This window comes from Haliotis rubra, unplaced genomic scaffold, assembly GCF_003918875.1.
Source record: "Haliotis rubra isolate DU_JTF1 unplaced genomic scaffold, ASM391887v1 Scf1031, whole genome shotgun sequence".
Lineage (NCBI taxonomy): Eukaryota > Metazoa > Mollusca > Gastropoda > Lepetellida > Haliotidae > Haliotis > Haliotis rubra.
This window is the reverse complement of record NW_025764928.1, coordinates 147718-172854: the sequence shown is the minus strand read 5'-3', so window position 1 is coordinate 172854 and position 25137 is coordinate 147718. Positions and strand designations below refer to the sequence as shown.

The 25137-nt window shown below is 39.8% G+C and overlaps 1 protein-coding gene across 3 annotated transcripts; it reads left to right on the top strand.

Annotated features, from left to right (window-relative positions):
* Positions 1 to 3334: 3334 nt before the first annotated feature.
* LOC124272901 lies at positions 3335 to 24468 on the top strand. 3 transcript variants are annotated; one of them, XM_046708145.1, is made up of 8 exons: positions 3335 to 3495; positions 4693 to 5356; positions 6657 to 6725; positions 11096 to 11233; positions 11535 to 11644; positions 12422 to 12507; positions 13338 to 14179; positions 23908 to 24468. In XM_046708145.1, the coding sequence occupies exons 2-5, from the start codon at positions 5210 to 5212 to the stop codon at positions 11631 to 11633; spliced, it is 453 nt and encodes a 150-aa protein (XP_046564101.1). In that variant the 5' UTR covers positions 3335 to 3495; positions 4693 to 5209; the 3' UTR covers positions 11634 to 11644; positions 12422 to 12507; positions 13338 to 14179; positions 23908 to 24468. The 3 variants fall into 3 exon arrangements, with proteins under 3 accessions (XP_046564101.1, XP_046564093.1, XP_046564084.1); XM_046708137.1 differs by lacking the exons at positions 3335 to 3495; positions 4693 to 5356; positions 6657 to 6725; positions 11096 to 11233; positions 11535 to 11644 and having other exon boundaries at positions 12421 to 12507; positions 23908 to 24018; positions 24063 to 24468; XM_046708128.1 differs by lacking the exons at positions 3335 to 3495; positions 4693 to 5356; positions 6657 to 6725; positions 11096 to 11233; positions 11535 to 11644 and having other exon boundaries at positions 12421 to 12507.
* The last annotated feature ends 669 nt before the right edge of the window (positions 24469 to 25137 follow it).

The following is a 25137-nucleotide window of genomic DNA, read 5'->3' as shown; positions in this document are numbered from 1 at the left end:
TAGCTCATGACGCAGGTAAACCCGAATACCCAACTTAGACACATTATACTGCCTCCGCGTCAACTAGTCCTTGTTGTACCCATTAATGCCGAGCACCAGGCAGGGACCAAGTACCATATTTTAACGTCTTTTGGTACGACGCGGCCGGGGATCGAACCCGCGACCTTCCGCTCTTCGGGCGGACACTATAACCACTACACCACGGAGGAGGCTAATATATCGGAATACCTTCATATAATGTAACGTTGAACTTATACATCTTTTTCCATTCCATTTTGAGACGTACCCTATCTTGTTTGATAAAAGAAATTATCATTCCGTAGATTTGTGGATACAACAGTCCAACTGCTGTAAAGGTTCGAGAGTGCACAGCAGTATATCTAAACTATACATGGGTTGGTCCAAAGAGCTTCCCGCTGAGCTATATAGTATCACCTTATAAATTGTATTCTGCAGACGACTAAAGTGAGTCTTGTATATGTAAACTCATGAATTATTGTCAGGAATTCATTAAAAAAATCATGAAACCACAATTTTAATAGTTTTACCTTGACGATTGAAAATTGTAGCTTGTGATCAAGAAGTCTAGACTTCTTCTGATAAATTATGTGAGTGAATGAATGAAAAAATGAAGAAGGAAGAAAGGAAGGAATGTCCTACAGAAACATATCCACAGATCATACAAAAGACAAAACTATCTAATATACATTCTGAACACAAAGTACCGGTATAGAAGAGGAAAGAAACGTAGCATAAAATGTCACCGTTGGCAAAGTAAATTGTATAGAAAGACTGTTACACGTGCAGCAGAGACTCTCTTATTTCCCAAACAAAAGCGCAAAAGGATAGCTTTATATATTCCCATAAGTTATGTAATAGTCAATAGAGCAACAAAAGTCCGATACATCTGTTTCAAGAAAACTGACAGCATCCCAACATCATCAAACATTTCTAGTTTTAGATATACACCAACTTCCACTTTATTCACCAAAGACGGAATAAACATATTTTTTCAGAGATTTTTCATGATTTATGTTTGGCAATATATTGGTCTTCAGCAACCCATGCTTGGTGTACGAGGCGACTAACGTGTTCTGGTGGTCAGACTCGCTTACTTGGTTGACACATGTGTCACGAATGATTTGCTTTGCTCCGTTGACAGCGGAAAGATTTCATACTTGTACTTCTTGACCTGTCAGCTGCTTTTGACACTCTTGACTACAATATACTCCTGAGACAACTTGAGACTTCATTTGGAGTAACCGGAATGGCACTATCATGGTTTGTTTCGTACCTCAGCAATCGATAGCAGTCAGTTATCATAAATAATCGTACATCTAAGAAAAGCCCTTTATCCTGTGGAGTACCACAAGGATCGGTTCTGGGACCAGTGTTGTTTACGCTTTACACCAGAGATCTGGGAGATGTAATCAGTACACATGATGTGAGCCACCATTTTTATGCTGATGACACCCAGTTGTCTGATTCGTGCAATCTCATATTGCTCAGAAAGCTCATATTGACAAGTGACGTAAAAACATGGATGACGACACATTTGCTCAAACTGAATAAGACGAAAACAGAGGCGTTATTTGTCGGCATTAAGAAGAATCTTCATCAAGTGATGACTAACTCAGTCACAGTTTGCAACACTGTCATTCCATTTTCGAAAACCGTAAAAAAAACCTTGGACTTCATCTGGACTCTGATCTCTCTTTGAAAGCTCATATTGACACAGTCTGCAAATCCTGTTACTTCCATTTGCGGAACATTAGCAGCATCCGAAGCTCCCTTACTACATCCGAAGCTCCCTTACTACTGTAATAGCATATTTTATGGACTTTCCGAAAAACTTCTATCAAATCTCCAGAAAGTACAAAACTCTGCAGCTCGACTTGTCAGCAAAGTTCCCTCTAGGATCCACATAACGCCTGTTCTTAAGTCTCTTCACTGGCTACCAATCAGAGCCAGAATTGAATTCAAGGTCCTGAGTCTTGCCTACCAGTGTTACCATCTTACGGCTCCAGAGTACCTTGTTGAGCTAGTCACCAAGCACAATCCTTCCAGAATGTTAAGATCGGCAGACAGACACCTTCTCACAATTCCCAGACAGAAACTCCGGGCATTCGGGTTTCGCTCCTTCAGCTATGGTGCTCCACAGTTGTGGAATCAACTCCCGACTGAACTCAAAATGTCTCCCTCCATTGACTCATTTAAAAGTTCCCTGAAAACCCATCTTTTCAGAAAATATTACAATCTATAGCTTAACTTTCCAAAAATTTCACCCTCGTTCTAGCATAACCTTTGCTTTGTAAATATTTGTAAATATGTAGCGCTTTGAGCATGCCTTATGTGTGGAATTCAGCGCATTATAAATACACATATTATTATTATTATTATTATTATGTCATCGCATCGGTTTACTCCTAAAAGTTAGACATCCCAATTGTCAGACAAATCAATCAGGCGTGACTGTGATTACAACTTAGTCTTACTGATATAATGATCCCGTCCCATACACTAACGAGATGTTTTTCATATTTGTACAGAAATACTTTGATCAGAATACTAATGTTGACAGTTAATCTAGAGAAAATTCAAATTGTTGTTTTTAGAAGAGGTGGACCCTTAGCGAGAAATGTTTTTTTATAAAGGTGAACGTGTCTGAACAGTTGATTCATATAGATATCTATATATTTATTCACTGCTTATATTCTATTGATCACTGGATTGTCTGGATTATTTACAGACCGCCTTCAAATAGCGGGACTATTGCTGGAGTGCGGTATTGAAAAACAAATAAGCAAACAAACGTATGTCAAATGTGGATATAACTTTAGCCCCCTTGTACTCGAGTGCGTCTATTATTGTTCACTTGTGTCTCTGTCTGCGAACATGTTTGTAATATATATATGTAATGTCAGTTTTACATGTTTGGTCCACATCCGTTTTAGTTAACACTGTTTTTGCGATGTAATCTCCGAAAATCTCTTTCATGATCTTTATAGGATGAATAGTAAGTAGAATGTGCCCCTTCGTCTTCCGTTTGCTATCCATTCTCTCCTGGCCACAACATATAATACAGGATATCATTTAAACAGTCTTCTTTCAAATAAGGTTTAAAATGTCTAGACTACATTTCATAAATTATGTTAAATACGTTTAAACACATTGTGGTATGTACCTGTCGGAAGATATAATAATTTTAATATTGAAATTTTAACTACTAACTGGGCTCAACTTTGGAGAAAAGATTTTACGAGCGCTTTATGTATTAACAGGAAGACCACACAAACTGATGACGTAGTCCTCAGTGTTGATCATCCATGGCGGGTTTACGAAAGAGTAAAACTCATGTCAGCGAGCGTCGTAGGCTTCATATTTCATTCCATTTCAGAAATTTGCTTCATATGTTTATGTTAACACAACTGTTTACCCTGAAATGATACAAAGACGATGTTTGAAATACCTGACGACGATGACAACTTTTGGGAGGTAGGTTTATGTCACTCGAGTGTGGCAGATTGTAGAACCAAAACTGGGAAAAGAACTCGACAACATGAACAACATTTCTCTTTGAAACTTGGTGGAAAGTAAACCATGACCGTGAAATATTTTCTTGTGGAAACTACGCCCTGTACTGGCTTCTGTGTTTAACATTTTTATATAAAGGACCAGTGGGTGGGGCAGAGGGAACAGTGGAAGGGTCACCAAAAATATGAGGCTGGGGAAATCTAGACTTGCTTCATGTAGGGCTTTAGCATTGCAGGGAGGACTAAGCATTAGGGAAATATTAAGGTTGTTCAGTGACTGTGAGACAGACTAGGGAGGGTCATACAAGCTAGTATTATATCAGAGTGGTGTAGGGATCTCTGTTGTAATGAAGATGTTGCCCTAGCTAAGAAGTGAATTCACTGAAAGATGTTTGATGTCAGATAATAGAGATACTCTGATAGCATATTAGATATCGGTTATACTAGCAACAGAAGGACAGAATTCCATTTTACACTGAAATCTTGTATATTTTATTGTGTATTGTTTCATTAAACAAGCTTTTCATTTAGATAGATAAAACTACAGAACTGGTGTCAGAAACTCATTGTTGTCATAATGTCTTGAATCCAAACTGAATAAGCAAATATGCATGATGTCAATCACCAGATTGTGTGGGCCAGACTCACATAGCATGGTTACGCTTGGCTGGCTTGGTTGATGTCATTGTATCCAAATTTCTTAGGTTGATGCACATTATATCAATCACTACATCATGTACATAAGTTTTGTCTCAATTTCATTATCTACAGAGCACTGTCATGTGGGTTGAATGTTATTAGGTGTGATGTTAATCAATGAACAAATAAACAAACTGTAATGTAAACATGGTAAATGTAATTGAATGGTGCATCAGTATGATTACATCCTCGCTACCTGTGAAGATCCGGGTTAGAATTGGTCTTCAGCAACCCCTGCTTGTTGTAAGAGGCGACTAACAGGATCGGGTGGTCAGGGTTGCTGACTTGTTTGACACATGTCATCGTCTCCCAATTATGTATATCAATGCTTGTTCTGTTGATCACTGGATTGTCAGGTCCAGACTTGATTACTTACAGACTGCTTCTGTTTCATTGGAATATTGCTGAGTGTGGCATTAAACATCAAACAAAACATCCTTAGTGTTTGTTATATCTTCAGAATCTCCCGATGGAGGACATCACAAACACTAGTACAGGAAAAGTATGTGCAACTGTGACGAATCTTACAACGGGAGGTCAAGGTCAGAAGAGACAGCTGGAATGTGACGCAAGTGTCTCACATCCAGAATCATGTTCAGCTTCAAGTAAGAGACTGAGAATCAACACGTTCACCGAAAATGATAACCATTTGAAGTCAAGGTCAAATCAGGAGCAGTCTGAGACAGACTTGCACTATGTTCAGTCAAATATTGACAACAGAGGACTGCATTATGGTGCTAAGGACACTTACAGGACTGACTGTAACAGTAATACTACTTTAGGCAGAGAACAGAGTCTCAATGTAACAAACCAAGTGCTGAATAGAAATGTTCTGCCTGAAACAAGCATCATCACACAACGAGCTGTGTCCGGGCCAGGAGTAGTCAATGTTAGGAATGACAGATCGACAAGTTCATCTATAATTTCCAGTCATGCATCACCAGTGTCATCTGGTCAAGGAGTAGGCACTGTGAGGAATGACAGATCGACAGGTTCAGCTTTCATTTCCAATCATGTATCACATCATGAAGTTGAGCCAGCAAGAAATAACAGGAATGAAACAACACCCAAGCAGCGTCACAAGAGAAAGTTCCCCCGGCCCTGCTGGGCTTTTGCCAAAGCTGGTAAGTCGTCCTTCTGTAAGCCAGTAAAGTTGAAAGGGATGCAGAGAACAGAATTCTCTTGTGGATATCAGATTTATAATATTAATCTGAATTTAACCTTAACTCCCCTCACCTTTGTAATTGTATCCCAAGGTTTAGATAAAGTTGCCATCGTTTCATTATAGCCACTGAACTGGATCTCAATGAGTGGGCAAACAATGGTATGCTATCTATTCTGTTGTTTGCGACATGATCCTATCATATGTTCTAGTGTTGGGAATTGGTTAAAATCTCATAATTGATGATTGGTTCATTACAACCGATCAATCATTGAAAAAATGATTGGTTAGCGTCATTTATGAAATTTGTTAATGCACATAAAAATAAGGAAAAAAATCATGTAGTTCTTTTGGGGCTTTTTGGCAAAATTTCACATCTTTAAAGGATGACTAGTATGTTAGGAACATCAATTTCTTGGAGCCTTTAAGATAAATTCCATCATGGCTTGAAGCGAGCTTGTAGTGCTTACAAAATGTAACAGACAAAACCAACCATGTGAAAAATATTGTTAATGAAAACAAGTGTTCCAAAATTGGTTGTGTTCGATTATGAGAAATTATGATCAATTGCTTGGTCGTTTAGTCACTCCGACCAATCTTCGATTATTTCAATTAATCGGACCGCCACTAATATGTTCAATGATGTTGCTGTTTGTTGATTATGAAACCCCTCCATTGTGAGGGGTTTCACATGGCCCCTACACTTATGCTGCTGTTAGCCTTTTTGTAGATTTTTTAAAATGCTTCAGATTTGGCAGTAGTATAATTCACTGTGCATTCTTGTTATAGATATATTTTTCATAGAGAATGATAATTGTAAACTAAATGTGGGTAGATTATTAATACATTTTGGAGAAGTTTGAGCAAACACGCTCCAAAAGAACACAGCGTATCCATCATCAGTGGTCACACATTTGCATGACATGGATTACGTTGTTAATATTTAATATTTAACGAAAACATTTTCTCTCTATCTTCAGCAAGTGGCATTAATAAGCAAGATAAGTGAAAATAGTTGAGGTATGATATTATAGATCACACTTTTAATATTGATAATTCTGATTATCAATATTTTATGCCAGACTTTGTATCATATGTAGGTCTCACACAAAAGCTATGCATCTGAAAAAGTTTCATCACCTGTTTCCCATGCCATATAAATGTTAATGATTGTTTACATAACTAGACTTATGGTTGTATAGTGTACCAACTACCATGGTATTGGTGTTCATGATAATGATGAGCATGTTGGCATGTTTCAGAGTCCCGGACAGAGTATTGCAAATGTCACCCTCACTGGCATCTCCAGACAAAATCCTACAGAGCCGAGGGTACGTTACAATAAGGATCTGAGCATTGAATATTTTGCTCGATGTGGCCTGGGGCCCAGTTCCACAAAGCCATCTCTATCATACTAATGCTCAAGTTATCATGACTTCCGTACTTTAACTTAGCCTAATGACAGTTGTAGCTGTACAATCATGTTTTCGAACAGGCCCCTGGACAAATATAGGAAAGATAACTTGTTCACAGTATTGCTAAGAATTTGTTACATTTGTTTGTTTTAATTTTTGTAAAAAATATATTTTAAAATTATTCACTGGATGTACTAGATGTGCTGAAACAAATATAAGTTTACCACTTTGCTGACACTAACCGCATGACCACTGGATGTTTCTTGAAGCAAAATGAACAAGGTCTTAATAAAGCACCAATCATTTACTATTCAAGACAGTGTGGGGTATACCTTGATTCAATCCACGCTTTTCCTAATATTATATTAAGTGAAATAATGTTCCCAGTGTTTAACGCCAACAAATTCTTCCAGTCACTCATGCATGCATGCCCGCACTCACTCTCTTGATAATGTGCACAATAATGCATGCAAGCACAACTCACAAGGTAATATACACAGTAATGAATGCAAGCACCATTAAAGGGATAATGTACACAATAATGCATTCAAGCACCACTCACTGGATAATGTATACAATAATGCATGCAATTACCATTTAAGGGATAATGTACTCAATAATGCATGCAAGCACCACTCACTAGATAATGAACACGATGCAAGCATCCTTCATTCACTGGATAATGTCCACAATAATGCATGCAGGCACCACTCACTGGATAATGTATTCAATAATGTATGCAAGCACCACTCACTGGATAATGTCCACAATAATGCATGCAAGCACCCTTCACTCAATAGATGAAGTACTCAATAATGCATGCAAGTACCCTTCACTCACTAGATAGTGTACGCCCCCTGCTGTGATATTGCTGGAATATTGCTAAAAGCGGCATAAAACTGAACTCACGCACTCATTAGATAGTGTACATAATAATACATGCAAGCACCACTAACTTGATTATGTATGCAATAATGCCTGCAAGCACCCTTCATTCACTGACACTAGATAATGTACTCAATAATGCATGCAAGCACCCTTCACACACTAGATAATGTACTCAATGCATACAAGCACCCTTCACTCATTAGATAATGTGGGGCGGTGGGTTGATGGAGGGGGTGGTGGGGTAACCTTGTGTTTAAAGCGTTCGCTCGCCATGCCGAAGACCCGGGTTCGATTCCCCACATGGGCACAATATGTGAAGCCCATTTGTGGTGTCCCCAGCTGTGATCTTGCTTGAATATTGCAAATAACGGCGTTAAACCATACTCACTCACTCACTAGATAATGTACACAATAATGCATGCAAGCACCCTTCACTCACTAGATAATGTACTCAATAATGCATACAAGCACCATTAGCTCACTAGATAATGTACTCAATAATGCATGCAAGCACCCTTCACTCACTAGATAATGTACACAATAATGCATGCAAGCACCATTAGCTCACTAAATAATGTACTCAATAATGCATGCAAGCCCCCTTCACTCACTAGATAATGTACAGAATAATGCATGCAAGCACCCTTCACTCACTAGATAATGTACTCAATAATGCATGCAAGCACCCTTCACTCACTAGATAATGTTCACAATAATGCATGCAAGCACCCTTCACTCACTAGATAATGTACGCCCCCTACCGTGATATTGCTGGAATATTGCTAAAAGCCACGTAAAACTGAACTCACGCACTCATTAGATAGTGTACATAATAATGCATGCAAGCACCCTTCACTCACTAGATAATGTACAGAATAATGCATGCTAGCACCCTTCACTCACTAGATAATGTACTCAATAATGCATGCAAGCACCTTCACTCACTAGATAATGTACTCAATAATGCATGCAAGCACCCTTCAATCACTAGATAATGTACACAATAATGCATGCAAGCACCATTAGCTCACTAGATAATGTACTCAACAACGCATGCAAGCACCCTTCACTCACTAGATAATGTACTCAATAATGCATGCAAGCACCCTTCACTCACTAGATAATGTACTCAATAATGCATGCAAGCACCCTTCACTCACTAGATAATGTACACAATAATGCATGCAAGCACCCTTCACTCACTAGATAATGTGCAGAATAATGCATGCAAGCACCCTTCACTCACTAGATAATGAACTCAATAATGCATGCAAGCTCCATTAGCTCACTAGATAATGTACTCAATAATGCATGCAAGCACCCTTCACTCACTAGATAATTTACTCAATAATGCATGCAAGCACCCTTCACTCACTAGATAATGTACACAATGCATGCAAGCACCATTAGCTCACTAGATAATGTACTCAATAATGCATGCAAGCACCCTTCACTCACTAGATAATGTTCACAATAATGCATGCAAGCACCCTTCACTCACTAGATAATGTACGCCCCCTGCCGTGATATTGCTGGAATATTGCTAAAAGCCACGTAAAACTGAACTCACGCACTCATTAGATAGTGTACATAATAATGCATGCAAGCACCCTTCACTCACTAGATAATGTACAGAATAATGCATGCTAGCACCCTTCACTCACTAGATAATGTACTCAATAATGCATGCAAGCACCTTCACTCACTAGATAATGTACACAATAATGCATGCAAGCACCATTAGCTCACTAGATAATGTACACAATAATGCATGCAAGCACCATTAGCTCACTAGATAATGTACTCAACAACGCATGCAAGCACCCTTCACTCACTAGATAATGTACTCAACAACACATCCATGCAAGTATGATGTTACAGGATGTGGATTTGATGATGTTACAGGATGAGGGTGTGATGGTGTTACAGGATGAGGGTGTGATGATGTTACAGGATGAGGGTGTGATGATGTTACAGGATGAGGGTGTGATGTTACAGGATGAGGGGTTACAGGATGAGGGTGTGATGATGTTACAAGATGAGGCAGTGATGATGTTACAGGATGAGGTTGTGATGATGTTACAGGATGAGGGTGTGATGATGTTACAGTTTGATGGTGTGATGATGTTACAGGTTGAGGGTGTGATGTTACAGGATGAGGCAGTGATGATGTTACAGTATGAGGTTGTGATGATGTTACAGGATGAGGGTGTGATGATGTTACAGGATGAGGGTGTGATGATGTTACAGGATGAGGGTGTGATGATGTTACAGGATGAGGGTTTGTTGGTTTCAGGATGAGGGGTTACAGGATGAGGGTGTGATGATGTTACAAGATGAGGCAGTGATGATGTTACAGGATGAGGTTGTGATGATGTTACTGTTTGAGGGTGTGATGATGTTACAGGATGAGGCAGTGATGATGTTACAGTATGAGGTGATGATGTTACAGGATGAGGGTGTGATGTTGCAGGATGAGGGTGTGATGATGTTACAGGATGAGGGTGTGATGATGTTACAGGATGAGGGTGTGATGATGTTACTGGATGAGGGTGTGATGCTGTTGCAGGATGAGGGTGTGATGATGTTGCAGGATGAGGGTGTGGTGATGTTGCAAGATGAGGGTGTGATGTTACAGGATGGGTGTGTGATGATGTTACAGGATGAGGGTGTGATGTTACAGATAAGGGTGTGATGATGTTACAGGATGAGGGTGTGATGATGTTACAGGATGAGGGTGTGATGTTGCAGGATGTGGGTGTGATGATGTTACAGTTTGAGGGTGTGATGTTTCAGGATGAGGGGTTAGAGGATGAGGGTGTGATGATGTTACAAGAGGAGGCAGTGATGATGTTACAGGATGAGGTTGTGATGATGTTACAGATAAGGGTGTGATGATGTTACAGGATGAGGGTGTGATGATGTTGCAGGATGATGGTGTGATGATGTTACAGGATGAGGGTGTGATGTTGCAGGATGTGGGTGTGATGATGTTACAGTTTGAGGGTGTGATGTTTCAGGATGAGGGGTTACAGGATGAGGGTGTGATGATGTTACAAGATGAGGCAGTGATGATGTTACAGGATGAGGGTGTGATGATGTTACAGGATGAGGGTGTGATGATGTTACAGGATGAGGGTGTGATGATGTTACAGGATGAGGCAGTGATGATGTTACAGGATGAGGGTGTGATGTTGCAGGATGTGGGTGTGATGATGTGACAGTTTGAGGGTGTGATGATGTTACAGGATGAGGGTGTGATGTTGCAGGATGAGGGTGTGATGATGTTACAAGATGAGGTGATGATGTTACGGGATTAGGATGTGATGATGTTACAGGATTAGGGTGTGATGTTACAGGATGAGGGGTTACAGGATGATGGTGTGATGATGTTACAGGTTGAGGGTGTGATCCTGTCCTCCCAGTCCTCTGACGATGTGTTCAGTGACCAGCCGTGGGGCTCGCTGGTGGACGACCTGCAACAGGCGTCACAGGAGGTTCTCACCAAGTACTCCATTCTGTCCAGTCTACAGAAGGTACTGGCAATGATGCAGTCTGTCATGTCGGCAGTTTTCATCATGTTTATAGATAATTTGTTCATTTCCAACAGAAATTGGAAAGTAAAATGGTAACAAAGATATCTGTGTATTGATTGATGGCATAATTCTTTTTAATTGTTCTACTTTTTAATTTTTTACCAACATCCAGTCAAGATGTTTTACGAAATCTGATATCATCTTTATTTTAAAACTCTAAATACAGGCATTAACAGATTTTGTGGAATGAATAGGGGCATTGAAGATCGGGTCAAAATGAAATCATTTGTGTATTGTCTAGGCTGCCAAAAAATTGCTCCCTGAAGGCAAGGTAGCGCTGATGTTTGCTGTCCTTGAGAGTGTCGACATCCAGGGTCTTGATGCCAGTGTCAGCCCTTAAAGATAAGACAGGTGAGGAAGTCGCTGTCTGCATGTAATTGAAGAGGCCTGATTCCTAAAGCAAGAGGAGCTCTACAATGGTTTTAAGTCAATATCAAAGTATAGGAGTCTCAATAGTCTAAGCACTATGATCACCTTGTGAAACGGGCCGGCAAGTAATTTAACAGAGTATGATTTCATTGTTTTTCACTACCTGCATCAGAAGCAACAAGGTGAATTACGGTAATTGGGTTTCACAATCAACATATTGTGTGTATCATGACCGGGGCGGTGGGGTAGCCTAGTGGTCAAAGCGTTGGCTTGTCACGCCGAAGACCCGGGTTCGAATCCCCACATGGGTACATTGTGTGAAGCCCATTTCTGGTGTCCCCGGCCGTGATATTGCAGGAATATTGCTAAAAGCGGCGTAAAACCAAACTCAGTCAGTCAGTCAGTGTATCATGAACAGGGTTTTGTGGAAATTTACATCTCCCTTGAAGTGCTAGGAACATATATACCTGTTTTCTTTAGAATGATGATGAAAGTTCACTTGCTAACCATGACAATGTTAATTGTCTGTCTATTTTGTTGTATATGAATCCATGATAGGAAAATTGCTCTTAGGTTTCTCGAAAAAAAATCTGTGTAATATCATGTTGTAACTGTAATATAGTTGAAGCTGGATAACTTCTGTCTGTATGGTCCCAGAAGTGATAACAGAACAAAATTGTACTACGTAACATTTCCTTTGTGATGAAGTCATAGAATTATTTGTCATCCAGCTCATATGGAGTTTTCAATTTTGTGTAGGCAAGATCTCTGGAACTGTTCACCGAGACGTTGTCAAGGAGTTTGCTGCCGATCTCCAGCCTGGTGTGGCCCTCGTTCTCAGACAGGTGATGATTATAAATACCTCACCTGGTGCAAGGGAACTTATGTAGGTTAAGGATATTTATATAGCACTAGTTCCATATCACTGAGGGACATGCTCAAGCTCGTCATAGCATATGTACAGAAGACAGACAACAGTAAAGACAGTTAGTGGTAGTGTCGGAAGTGTGTTTTTAGTCCAGATTTAAACACAGATATCATAGGTGCACTCTTGAGGTTCAATGGGAGAGTTCCAGAATAAAGCAGCTGCATGAGAGAAGGATCAAGCACCGAAAGATTTCAGTTCATATTCTGGTACAGTCCAGGTCAAAAGCAGTTGATCAGAGATTTCTAGAGGGTGTGTTGTGGACAAACACCTGAAGATAGGAAGGGGCTGTTTTGTGAAGAGACCGGTAAACTAAAGATAGAATCTTTAGTCAATTCTCTCGAGAATTCTCAGCCAATGCAGTGACTTTAGGATAGGGGAGATGTGAAATTGAAGCTTACACCTGGTTATGATGGTTCTCAGTGTGTTATTAGTATATGTGCACTCTACCAACATTCAAATTCTCATAAAATCTGAAAGTCAGGCCTGGCCCTGGCATCCAAGGTTTCGCAAGGTTCTGTGCACAGTTGCATCCCTTATGCTTCCCAGGAAACAGTGATTGTGGGTTTGAGTCCAGTTGCCCTCTTGAGTTTCCTAGTTGCCCTCTTGATGTTTCTAGATTTGTCAGAACCATTCACATGCTTTTAAGTTTCATCAAAACAGTAAATATCAAAAACCTTGGTCACTACATACTGTAGATACGAGTGAATATCAGTGAAGACATCCAATGAACATGTAATTTGTTTTCAGGTGAGTGTCGTCAGCCCAACATGTAGGACACATTACCTGAACATTACTCCGAAAAACATCGTCCACCTGTATCCACATCGAGTAACTAGATCTCAAGATGAGGTTTCAGAATATCGGGCATGTCTGATGGACATCATCCAATCAGCCAACATGATGGCACTACAGCAACCAAGTACGCCAAACATGCTCAGAGTGTCTCCTGAAAACAAAACTGTACCAAGAATGCAAGGAAGCAGCTGTTCCATACCTCAATGGTCAAGCGGACATGCCACGCCAGGGGACAACTCCATTCCGAACTCCATTGCAGGGTACTTCCTTGAGACAGACCACCCCTTCTAGACAATCCTATGCTTCTCCTGGGAGTGTGATTGATGGAGTTAGTACTGCTGGGAGAAGACCGTGTGTGGCTGCCAACGATAAATGTGTTGGTTCTCCAAATAATCCGATGACTCCAACAAGGAAATTTTGTTTTAAGAATGTCAGTAAAAGTGTCACTGATTCACCAGGCCTTGGAGCAAGTCCTCAATTAAGTCGGACAAAGTCTGCTGTTTGTGATACAAGTCAAAGGAACTCCTCACAAGGTGGGTCTGTAACTTCCAACTGGAAACCTGTGGGCTCCAGCAACGGAGCATCTTGTTCAACAGTGACGTCAAGTGGGACAACTGACAAGGTCCATGTGCCTGGTAATGGTGTAGGTTCACTTACATCTAACACAGTGACAGCTCAGAGGTCTTCTGTTGGAGCTATGAAAAGTGGTGGTTCTAATGGAGTTACCTCCCTTGTTGGTGTTTGCAACCCTGTGAGTGGAGTGGCTGTGGATGGTTCTGATTTGTGGGGAGATGGTGAGTATTTTTCTATGATCACAAACTACACAGTGCCTTTATGTTCTATATATGGAATATGTATTGTTTCTTTGAACATTGTGTCTTTTAGGTAAGGACTAAGGCTTGCTAAAATGATCGATAATCAGAAATATCGTCAATATGAAAACTTATTAATGATTATTGATATGAAAATTGTGTCATCAATGATCTCGTACATTTACTTTTAAAGGTGGAAAATAGTTTTTATTGTCTAACACAATATACAAACTTAGGACTTTAGCCTAGTGGTTAAAGCGTTTGCTCGTTACGCCGAAGACATGCGTTCGATTCCCCGCCTGGGTACAGTGTGTGAAGCCCATATTGCTGGAATATTGCGAAAAGCGGCATAAAACTAAACTCACTCACTCACTCTGATGCCAATGTAGTCATACCAGCATGTGAAGGTTACAGACAGATGTTTGTGTTTTAAGGGGGCAGTGATGTAGCGTAGTGGTTAATGTGTTCACTCGTCACGCTCAGGACCCAGGTTCGATTCCCTGCATGGGTACAATTTGTGAAGCCCATGTCTGGTGATATTGCTGGAATATTGCTAAAAGCTGCATGAAACTAAATTTGCTCACTCACTTATGTTTCTAGTGTGTTATTTTATGTGAAACTGAAAGTATTTTGTATTAGAAGGAAAGCTATCACCCATCACACATGGTGACAAATATTGCATAATAACTGAGGCGGAATTGAGGCACACATAAGCGGTAAAATGAATGCAGCTTCACCCAAATCAGTCTGGCAAAGTTCTGAAATGAAACTGTTTGCAGCTAGTATGGATTTTGAAGTTTAGCAATAGTCAGCACATTGGTGACAATATTTTTTTACAATTAATCATGTTAATGTTGTTAATATCAGGATGTTACATGCATTGTGATAACTCAGCAACATTTTCAAAAATTAATACATCTCACTGTGGTTATTGATGTTTAATCATAATAATATAGACACATATTCATTTGTTCATTGATCTTGTTTTTGTCAACAACAAATGATTTTTGCCTTCAATATTGCTTTTATTCATTTTTTTCAAAATAAATTACGGATATTTTTTAGCATATGAAAATCAATACAGATGATGTGTAGATGTAGTAGTGGCTATATTTGTATAAATTAAAAATGTTCTAAAACGTTTCTCAGACTGACACTCTTATGTTCAAAAAAGCTTTAGAAAAGTACCTCAGCCAAACACATCACAGGTGTTGACATTGAGAGACCTGTAAAACCGATAACTCAGCAAACTTCTGAATCACGTGCATCTATTGACTGCTCCTGCCTGCCTCTGTAACTCATTCTCTTCCTAAACGCCATTGACGGAAGACCTCTCTGACTCTGAAGAGAATAGATTTGGCGTTTTTCTGTTCCTATCATTCAAGATTTCTGTCACATTATGGACAATAGAAAACGCAAAGTTTGTGATCGGTGCAAACAGACTCTTTCTTCGCTTGATCCACACAATAAGTGTTGTGACTGCCGTGGCAGGTGCAAAGAAACTGCCAGATGCAGCAAGTGTAGGGACCTGTCTTCCTCCGATTTTTACTCCTACCTGCGTGAATGTGAGAGGAGGAATAGTTACAGACGGTTTAAATCAAGGTCCACAGAAAATGGTCCACAGTCTGTCAAGAATCCTGAGAGAGATGTCATCTTCCATTCCAATGGTAGTACAGCTACCGCTAAAGCTCTGTCTGCTGTCCATACTATTAACTTGGATGAAGCTTCAAATTCTTTCCTTAAAGAAGATTTAACGTCTAGAGGTTCGTCCAGACCATGGTCTCTGGTTGTAGCAGCAGTAAAATCCTCCACCTCTACTGGAGATAAAGGGCATATCATATCATTGGAAACAGCGACACTGCCAACTGATGTCCATGGGGACATGCGTAAAGGTTCTCGATCTGTAGTAGAGAAACCCCCTGTATGTCAGCAGATTGCAGAAGATCCACCGCTAGAAACGATCTCCATTCCCTTTGATTGTCCTGAAACTCAAAGAGACAGAACTTTTGATCACAGATCATCCAGCCTAGACTATCATTACTCAAGAGACAGGGATCCTACTCAGCCGATCATGTAGACGCTCCCATCATGACTTGTCCGTGAGACAGGAGAATAGAGATCGAGATCATCGAACCCTCAGACGATCTCCTTTTGATCGGAACAGATTCAGAAGTAGAGATCAAGGTCAGGACTCTAGACAGTCTTCCAACATAGTGGATCAGAGGAATCTTATTTGTCCTTATCGATCGTCCTCCGTGAATCGGGGAGAGTGTAGGTGTCGTCAACATTCATCCCACCAAGACGATTGCAGACGCGATCATATAGCCGGGATCAGGATCAACATTCACCTTACAGATCCCATTACACCTCGAGATCACACAATACTCTTAGAGATCGTTACATCAGCTACAGATATAGGGATTACTCTAGAAGAAACTACAACCAGGAGCAAGATCGAAGGCACAATAAGCCTTCTACAGTCTGCCTCACACAGTCAGAAGGATCATACAATTCTTTATCACAATCGGCTGATCCTACCCAGGTAGATTTCAGGTTTCAGTCATCTCACCTATCTTCCAGTGACATCCAGTCTCAAGCCACACCTGTGAAAGAATTCTGCAGAATCGAAGGCTATTTCCAGATAAATCTATCCCCTTGACACCTATCACTCCCACTGTTAGATCATGTCCTGCAACAAACAGACATCAAGAATCAAATTCACAAGCACAGCAAAGTGAAAAGATAGACTTAAGAATCAGAAAGTCTCCTTCAAGAATACCAGCACCAATGGGTAGGATCTCAGTGGCTCTTCCGATCTGGATGGATAGACTCTTGTACATGTCATTGATCATCATGAGTTGGCCCACCTTGATTTTACCCTTTCGATCTGCAATGCTGTCTACTTTGGGAGTGAACGCCATGGCTGTTGCCTAATCCAAGACCACAGGAGAAGCACACATCAGGGTGTCATCGCCTTAATCCATGAGAAGGTCCAAGTTATGGATCTCCTCTATCACTTCTTAGCTCTTACAGGAAGAGGAGTTCTTCCTTCTTTCCCTTTGGAAGACAAATTCATGGTTAAACTCTTATCAGCACCTGTGGTTCCTCTTTGCCATCCACATCCACATCCACATCCACATCCACTCATTTCAAAAGATGTACTTGAGACACTCAACTACAGATTTCTGTTGATCTGCATAAACCAATCTGGAGGACAATCAGTGTGTCTGAAATAACTGTTCATATACCCATCTCACTCAGATTCAACTGCTGACAGTATAATCCTTTATGTGGCCGGGAACTCGAGAACTTGTTGTTAATGAAGAGTCAGCAAGGCCTCCTGAATCCTCTGCCTTGTGACTTGGCCAAGTTCAAGGATGATTGGGACCTTCCGCCCCCAGTTGTGCCTTTGTAGAGCACCCCTGAAGGCAGAAGACTTTGGAGTTTTGCAGTCAATTGGATAATTTTGGACATCCACTTTGTACAGACGGACGCACGCATCAGATGGTTAGTGACTACCTGTATTAGCAACGCCTTCACTTACCTTGACTAAGTGGACTCGGGACAGTTCGGCCAGCCATGGTAAGTACAGTGCTAGATCTATAGCGATGTTAGGTCCCATCCTGAGCTTCATTTGCCAGCCTTTGGTTGCTGCAATAATCAAATGTTTGCGAAGGAGTTTCCTCAATGCTGTTGTCCCCATGCAGCTTCATCAATGCTTCACCAAACAGTGCAGGAAGCATCTACAAGAACAAAGTCTTCATTTCAACAATTTGTTATTCAAAGGAGCAATCCTAGCTGTTGACCATGGGCCACAAATTCTGATGCCATGTCAACTGATGATCCTATCAGATAATGCCCCAGTGCTTCATGAAGTGATGGAAAATGTTTTCTCTCTTCCTGATCCCCCCAACTTCAGCCCTCCAGCACTGATGAATCACCACTATATGGTATCTTGCTGCAGTTGGTATCATAGCATGTACATAATGAAATAATGTAAACTCTAGACTCTCATTGCCTGGGGTGGTGGGGTAGCCTAGTGGTTAAAGCGTTTTCTCATCATGCCGAAGACCCGGGTTCGAATCCCCACATGGGCACATTGTGTGAAGCCCATTTCTGGTGTCCCCCACCGTGATATTGCTCGAATATTGCTAAAAACGGCATAAAACCATTCTTACTCACTCACTCACTCACTCACTCACTCACTCTCATTGCCTTGTTATTTCTGTAGTGGTGTTCCTAGTCCTGATCAACTCATCCAAGATTACTTTGATAAATGTTCAACATCAATAAACTGGAAGACTTTCACGAGTGTCAAAAAATTTGTATCTCAATGCCTAGAAGTTGTTATGGATATGAAGAACTGTGAAGTAACATTGTCACCTCCTCTCATTGCATCCTTAAACAAACTGTGCCTGGTCCAGTATGAAGAACTCCACCAGTCAGACCTGAGAGTCAAATTATGGGTTGTTGAATGTTATCCTTTCCTTGTAGTGAGGGGCGGTGGGGTAGCCTAGTGATTAACGTGTTCGCTCGTCACGCCGAAGACCCCGGTTCGATTCCCCACATGTGTACAATGTGTGAAGCACATTTCTGGTGTCCCCTGCAGTGATATTGCTGGAATATTTGCTAAAAGCGGCGTAAAACCATACTCACTCGCTCACTCACACACTACTTATTGTGACTTTAACAACTGATCATGCATGCTGATAGATTAAAAAAGAGATACCAAACTCCCCCCCCTTTTTGCCTTTTGTATTGTGTCTGGAAATGTATTCTGGATAGGACTGTTCAGGTACCATACTAACCAGACCTAAGTGTCCGTGGGTGGATAATAGGTTGTAATTTATCTGGGCTCACCTATTTCATGATCACACAGTCGTTATAATTTAAGAGGGATGACTTACAGAAATATGAGGTCTCTGGTGTCTCTGGCGATCCAATCATACCACTTCATGAGTTCTCTCTAGATATTGTGATATTCTAGACCTCATTTGGAACCAGCTTCCTCGTGGCTTTCAAAAATGCACAGTGTGAGATTAAATGAGGTTGGGGATTTTATTCTTCAGATTTGAACATTTTGCAATGAATTGTGTTTTTATGCATACTTTTCCTATCTCACACAACAGCATACCCTTCTATCCCAATTTCCCTGTACTCAAGCCTGGTTACACTTACAAAGAGTGAGTGAGCGAGTAGATTTTTATGCCGCTTTTAATAATATCACCAGAAATGGGCTGCACACAATGTGCCCATGTGGGGAATCAAACCCAGGTCTTCGGCGTGACGAGCAAACGCTTTAACCACTAGGCTACCCCCAACACTCCTGCTTCGAAAGAGAATGAGTTACAGAGGTAGGCCAAAGAGACAATAGGTGCATTTGATTCAGGAGCTTGCTTAGTTATCAGTGTCTCCATGACAACAGCTGAGATGCTTTAAGGGTGAGAATAGTGACCTTTTTAGCAAAAAACAGTTCAGGCAGAGTTTCAACTCAGGGATCGAAAGAAGAGAATGTGAGGTGGGATAACTACTCATTAATACACAATTTATTGTTAAATTTTCATGCTAAATAATCTGACAAATACATTTGGAACACCTCTCATAAAACAGATCTGAGGACTAAGGTGGTAATTCCTGTACCGAAACATTGACTTGTTGTAGTTGTTTAACTAAGATCTTAGTGGAACAGGACTGTAACAATCAGAACAAGTTTATTTGATTTGTTCTGTAAAAAATTTAGCATGGATGTCAAGGGTTCTAATTGTCTTGGTCATAGTCATAATGTTAAAAGTTAAAGAGTTAGACTTCTCTTACAACAAGCATGGCTTGCTGAAGAGCAAGTTTAACGCAGATCTTAACTGGCCAGCTACAGATGTGCAAGGTTAAAAAATGACCAATCGTATGAATGTAGATGGACTGCAAGTTTTCTGTAAAACAATACTATGGCTAACAAAAAAATGTTGTGGTTCCGATTAGTCGATTACCTGACCAACCCTTGAATTCTGGTGCCGACCCTGGTTTTTTAAGCGGAATGATTAAAATATGCAATCAGATCCCATTGTGTTTTTCCCGGCACCAACAGATATCGGTCATTCTGATAGAGAAAGTCGATATGAGGGCGTAAGCTTGATTGAATAAACAATTTCACATTAATAAATGTGTTAGATTGTACTTTACTTCTATAATAAAATATGTAAAATAATTTTTTGTTTAAATTCCGACCTTCCTACTCTAAATTTTAAAGAGGTCGGAACCAGAACATTTTTTTATGTGGCCTATGTATGTTACATACATAACTTACTGTCAGGCATGAGATTGGGACAAGATTGATTCAACACTCATCATTGAAATCATGAATGTCAAATGGTCTAACTGCCTTACACCCTCCTACCCAGAGTTCCATGCGGCAAGCCAGCATAGTATCTCTGCCACAGGCCAGAAAGATGTGACGATTCGTCACATCTTGCACCGTCCATTCAATATAATTTACATATTTCTCAACTCTTTTATTTTGATGAGTCTGCACATCTAATTAAACATCTTTGATAGAATGGTTTAGTTTCACTGAGAAAATATCCTAAAACATGTAACACTATTTCGATTTGCGTAGCGATCCTTTGTTTACATAGGTTGTACGGATCCACGTGCTGTTATCGAAGCTGATGGAGAGCAAATGATGCAGCCAGTTTGATATCTAAATATGTACTGTCATAGACCTAACTGTCGCAGTTGTGGAAGAATATATATGTAACAATGTAAAACATTGTGAAGAGCGCGCCGAAAAGCTTGCGTAAGGCCAGTCTCTTCTTATTATGAATATGCGAGTATGTTTACAAACATGAGAAAAGTCCGGTCACGTGATATGCAAATTAGCCTGTGGCAGTGATGTTATGCTAAGTCATCACTGCGCCGGAGTGTGACTGCCTTAGTCCTGGCCTTATGATAAAAGTTAAGGATTAAAGAACAAATAAACTTTGGTTTTTTTTACTCTTTTAACTATTACATATGAAAGATTTGTGGTCAGTCTTATGCGGAACACTAAATTCATTCTTTAAAAACGATTAAAAGTTGCCAAAAAGTCGCCTGCTTCACTCTCGCCCGCCAACGAAACCACAGACAGGTTACGTAACTCTGTCGCCAGAGCACTGCAGTGATGTCATATGAGGAAGGATTTTCAGTTAGTTGTATAGAAAGTGTGTAGCAAGCTCGTCATTTTGATGATTTCTCGACATCAGCGACGACATGCCAAATCGTTGCGTTGTCGTCAATTGTTCCTAGAGGTCGGGCGATGGTGTCGCCATGCACAGATTTCCACAGGACCCCGCAGTTTGTGCAAAATGGGTTATGTTTGTGAGTGCGAAGCGAGCGTTGTGGAAGTCTGAAACGATATCTTACTTGTGTTCAGATCGCTTCACAGAAGTTAAAGAATCAAAACTACTTACTAGTCATAGTAAAATATGGATATGATTGATGACCATAAAGATTTTCCAGACACAACTTGTAACATAACGATTTCTGCCTCAGAAAGCGGTTGTGGTCGAAGTAACAATAATACTGTAAGTAGTATTATATTGACACCCACCTCGCTTCCACGAGAGAAATTGTTATGTTATACGCTATGTCATGCAAAATCCTATTGGCCATCAATCAAATACATATTTTACTACCAGTAGAAAGTAGTTTTGATTTTGTAAGTCGGTGAAAATAAACCTAAATAGCATTTATGCTCAGACTGGCAGATGTTCGCAACAGGGGGCCGCCATTTTTGAAAATCGTGAAGTCACGGGCTAAAGTCTGTTAGAATATTAATGAGATTATGGTTTGTTTTCATCAAGTTAGAAAATCAAAACTACTTTCTACTCGTAGTTAAATATGTATTTGAATCATAACCAAAAGCATTTTGCATGACACAACTTATAACATAACGATTTCTTCCACGGAAGCAAGGTGGGGGGTCGAAATGACAATACTGCACGATAAAGTTCTTGCTACATTCACGTGGTTAACGTGCACTCACCAGTATGTAGATACTAGTCAATGTACGTCTTTATATTTGGTCTTATAATCCTAATTAGTTTATTATCATACTTGTATGCATTTTGAAACTAAATAAAAAGCAGACGATCTGCTGATACTTATAGTGCATTTATAACAGGACTGTAATATCTAGACACTTTATAGTTTGCCAATGTGAATGATGATTCGCACACACGCCCTAGTGTATGTCTCATTACACTTCACGGCGAAAACAACGATTCTGTTGAATGCTACGACAAATGAATAAAAACAAAATGCAAATATTAAAATTAAAACAGATTAAATTGATAGGAACAATGTCAGGCTATTACCTTGTTCAAGGAATGTATCCATCAATATCCACAAAAATGAGTGATATGCCATTCATCTGCAGCTGTTCCAAGTAATGTGTCTTTTAACAGTCTAGTATACGAAAAAGTGATATATCGTTTCAGGTATTTCACATTGGTGTATAGTCTCATTGGTCACCCAAGATAGCACACCTGGCAACTGATTGCATAATGTCCGCCATTCTTTAAAAACGGTAATTTAGTTAGCCAATATTGAGCAATCAATCACTGTATTGGCGGTTAATCCTTTGAAGGAAGGACGTTGTTTTTACGCAGACACAGACACGACAGAGTGTATTCAGTATTAGTAAATTTACATACATAAACACTACCTTTTACCCCTAATTATACCTGTTATAAATTCATTAACTGACCATCAAGTGAATGATGACAAATAACATGTGTAGGTTTATACCACCTAACACGGGTTACAACGAGGGAATATTAATTGCTGTATTGCATGCAATTTTAATTGCATGTGAAAAGTTATGGGCCGACACTGTTTTGAGAATACAAACAGAACTTCATTGTTGCATAAGAAATACATATAAGCATTTGCTGTGTGTTAAACCTGTATGTACCTATTTAAAATTTCAGATTTCAGATTCTTCTAGCAATGGCAAAATAGGGTTGTTTAGTTTACCGATTCAAATAAATCAAATGTCAATTTTCAATATCATACGTAATAGATGTCATATTTTTACATGACATGATTAAATATCGAGGTAAAAAAACACAGAAATGGGATCAAATTGGATCAGTCATTATACAAATAAGGCCTAATGACACCAAGCGATTTTGACAGAATCGCCTATGAAAACAAGTTGCAACTCGGAAACTAGGCAAAGCAGGAGACAAAATTATATGACAGTAGATTGTGAGAACATATAGCTTTCATTTTCCACAACAGTTGTCACGATTTCAGGTTTATACAAACCTGTAAACAAGATAATTTACCCCCTGAAATGTAGATGAATTCTGCATCAGCCCTCATATCTATTCCTCATATGACGTCACGGGGAGGCCCCACTCTGATTGGTTGAAATTTCGTTCGCGGGTGAGAATTGTGCACTGTTGTCAAAAAGGTCGATTTAAGTTGATTAAAGATCAAAGTGAGTAGTTTTAATGACGGGGTTTCATTTATAGCGATGCCAGTTAGTGATTTATGTATTTGTACCCCCCTAGAGTATATGTGATCTTTAAGCCAGACCATAAGCTCAAAATATCATCTATATAGGTTAAACCTTTCACTTTCAGTCTTCATCACTGATTGTGATGTCAACACTTGATTTTAAATCCACCAGGCTGAAAATATAGTTTATTCATTTTGTATTTGTCTTTCAGACTTGAGCGATGAACTTCTCTCCCAGCTGTCTGAGGAAATGTTCTGATGTCCACAAAGGATGCATCCTCTATTATATACAGTGCTGTTGCCTCTGGATCCTGGTGATAAGAGACTGCCATACACCAGCTCCGTACTGTACACTCATTCATCTGAGGAAAAAGAAACTGCAATCTTGTTAGAATCAGATCTTAGTTCTCACAACCACTGACAGGGCATTGAATGACAGACTACGTTACAGATCACCTTCATCCAACCTAATCTTTTCTCAGATCAAGACAGGGACAGTTGGAATGGGCTTCCCAATGGATGCAACCTCAGAAACGTTAACACTCAGAAAGGAAATCTTCCCTTTTGCCAGTACCTATCACACATTCAAGCACTTTCTTCTGTTCAGTTTCCAAATTACTAAGTGATATTTTTAAAAGTCTAGAAAGCAAGTGTCATAAATGTGTCATACATTTCATGGAAGGTTTTTCTTAATTGGAGATCTACATGAGTTCGAAAGGTAAAGAAAATTGGTGGTACAACTCTCTTCTTGTTCTTTATTCATATTTGAATTACAATCAGCTGAAAGGTGGGCGGTTGTAGACATGATTGATCAGTCAGAATACATATGTACAGCCTTGTACACTCAGTATGTGAAATTACCACTGGCCCGCTAGCCTGTAGCTAGTAAAAAATCCAGTTGGGCCAGTAAATCTCCACAGTCACTGGCTCGACGAGCTAGTGAATTTTCATAGGGTTGTTTTTTAAATATATCACTCTCCCAACTTGTTAAGTTACACTTTTAAATCATGCAAGATTGTAGCCTGATAAATGATTGTATTTTACGTTTTTGTAATCTTTGGCTTAAATCCTACATTCAAATTTTGGGCTAGTGAATTATTGTGTGGGCAAGTAACTTTCAGGCATAGCTAGCCTGGCTAGCTAGGAAAATTTGGAAACTATTTCGCACACTGTGTACAGTACAGCCTCGCTGATCTGGAAACTTCCGTTGGCTCACATTTTGTCCTAAGAACCAAATTTCCCAGATATCCTGCATCTGATTCTGTAGTCTATATCATCAAAAATACACCTTTGAACATATCATGCACCTGTTATATATTCACGCGGGAAGAAAAATGTTGAAATTTTATCTGAATCCTGATTGACTAAGGAATATTATTAAATGAAATTTGAGAACTTCTAGCACCAACTGCTGTTGTTTACGCAGACCTTTGTAGCATGTT

Coding starts and splice junctions, on each gene's coding strand:
- LOC124272901 (XM_046708137.1), top strand. CDS start 13,603: ATGCCACGCCAGGGGACAACTCCATTCCGAACTCCATTGCAGGGTACT. Junction 14,180..23,907: donor TTCTGATTTGTGGGGAGATG/GTGAGTATTTTT, acceptor TTTGTCTTTCAG/ACTTGAGCGATGAACTTCTC.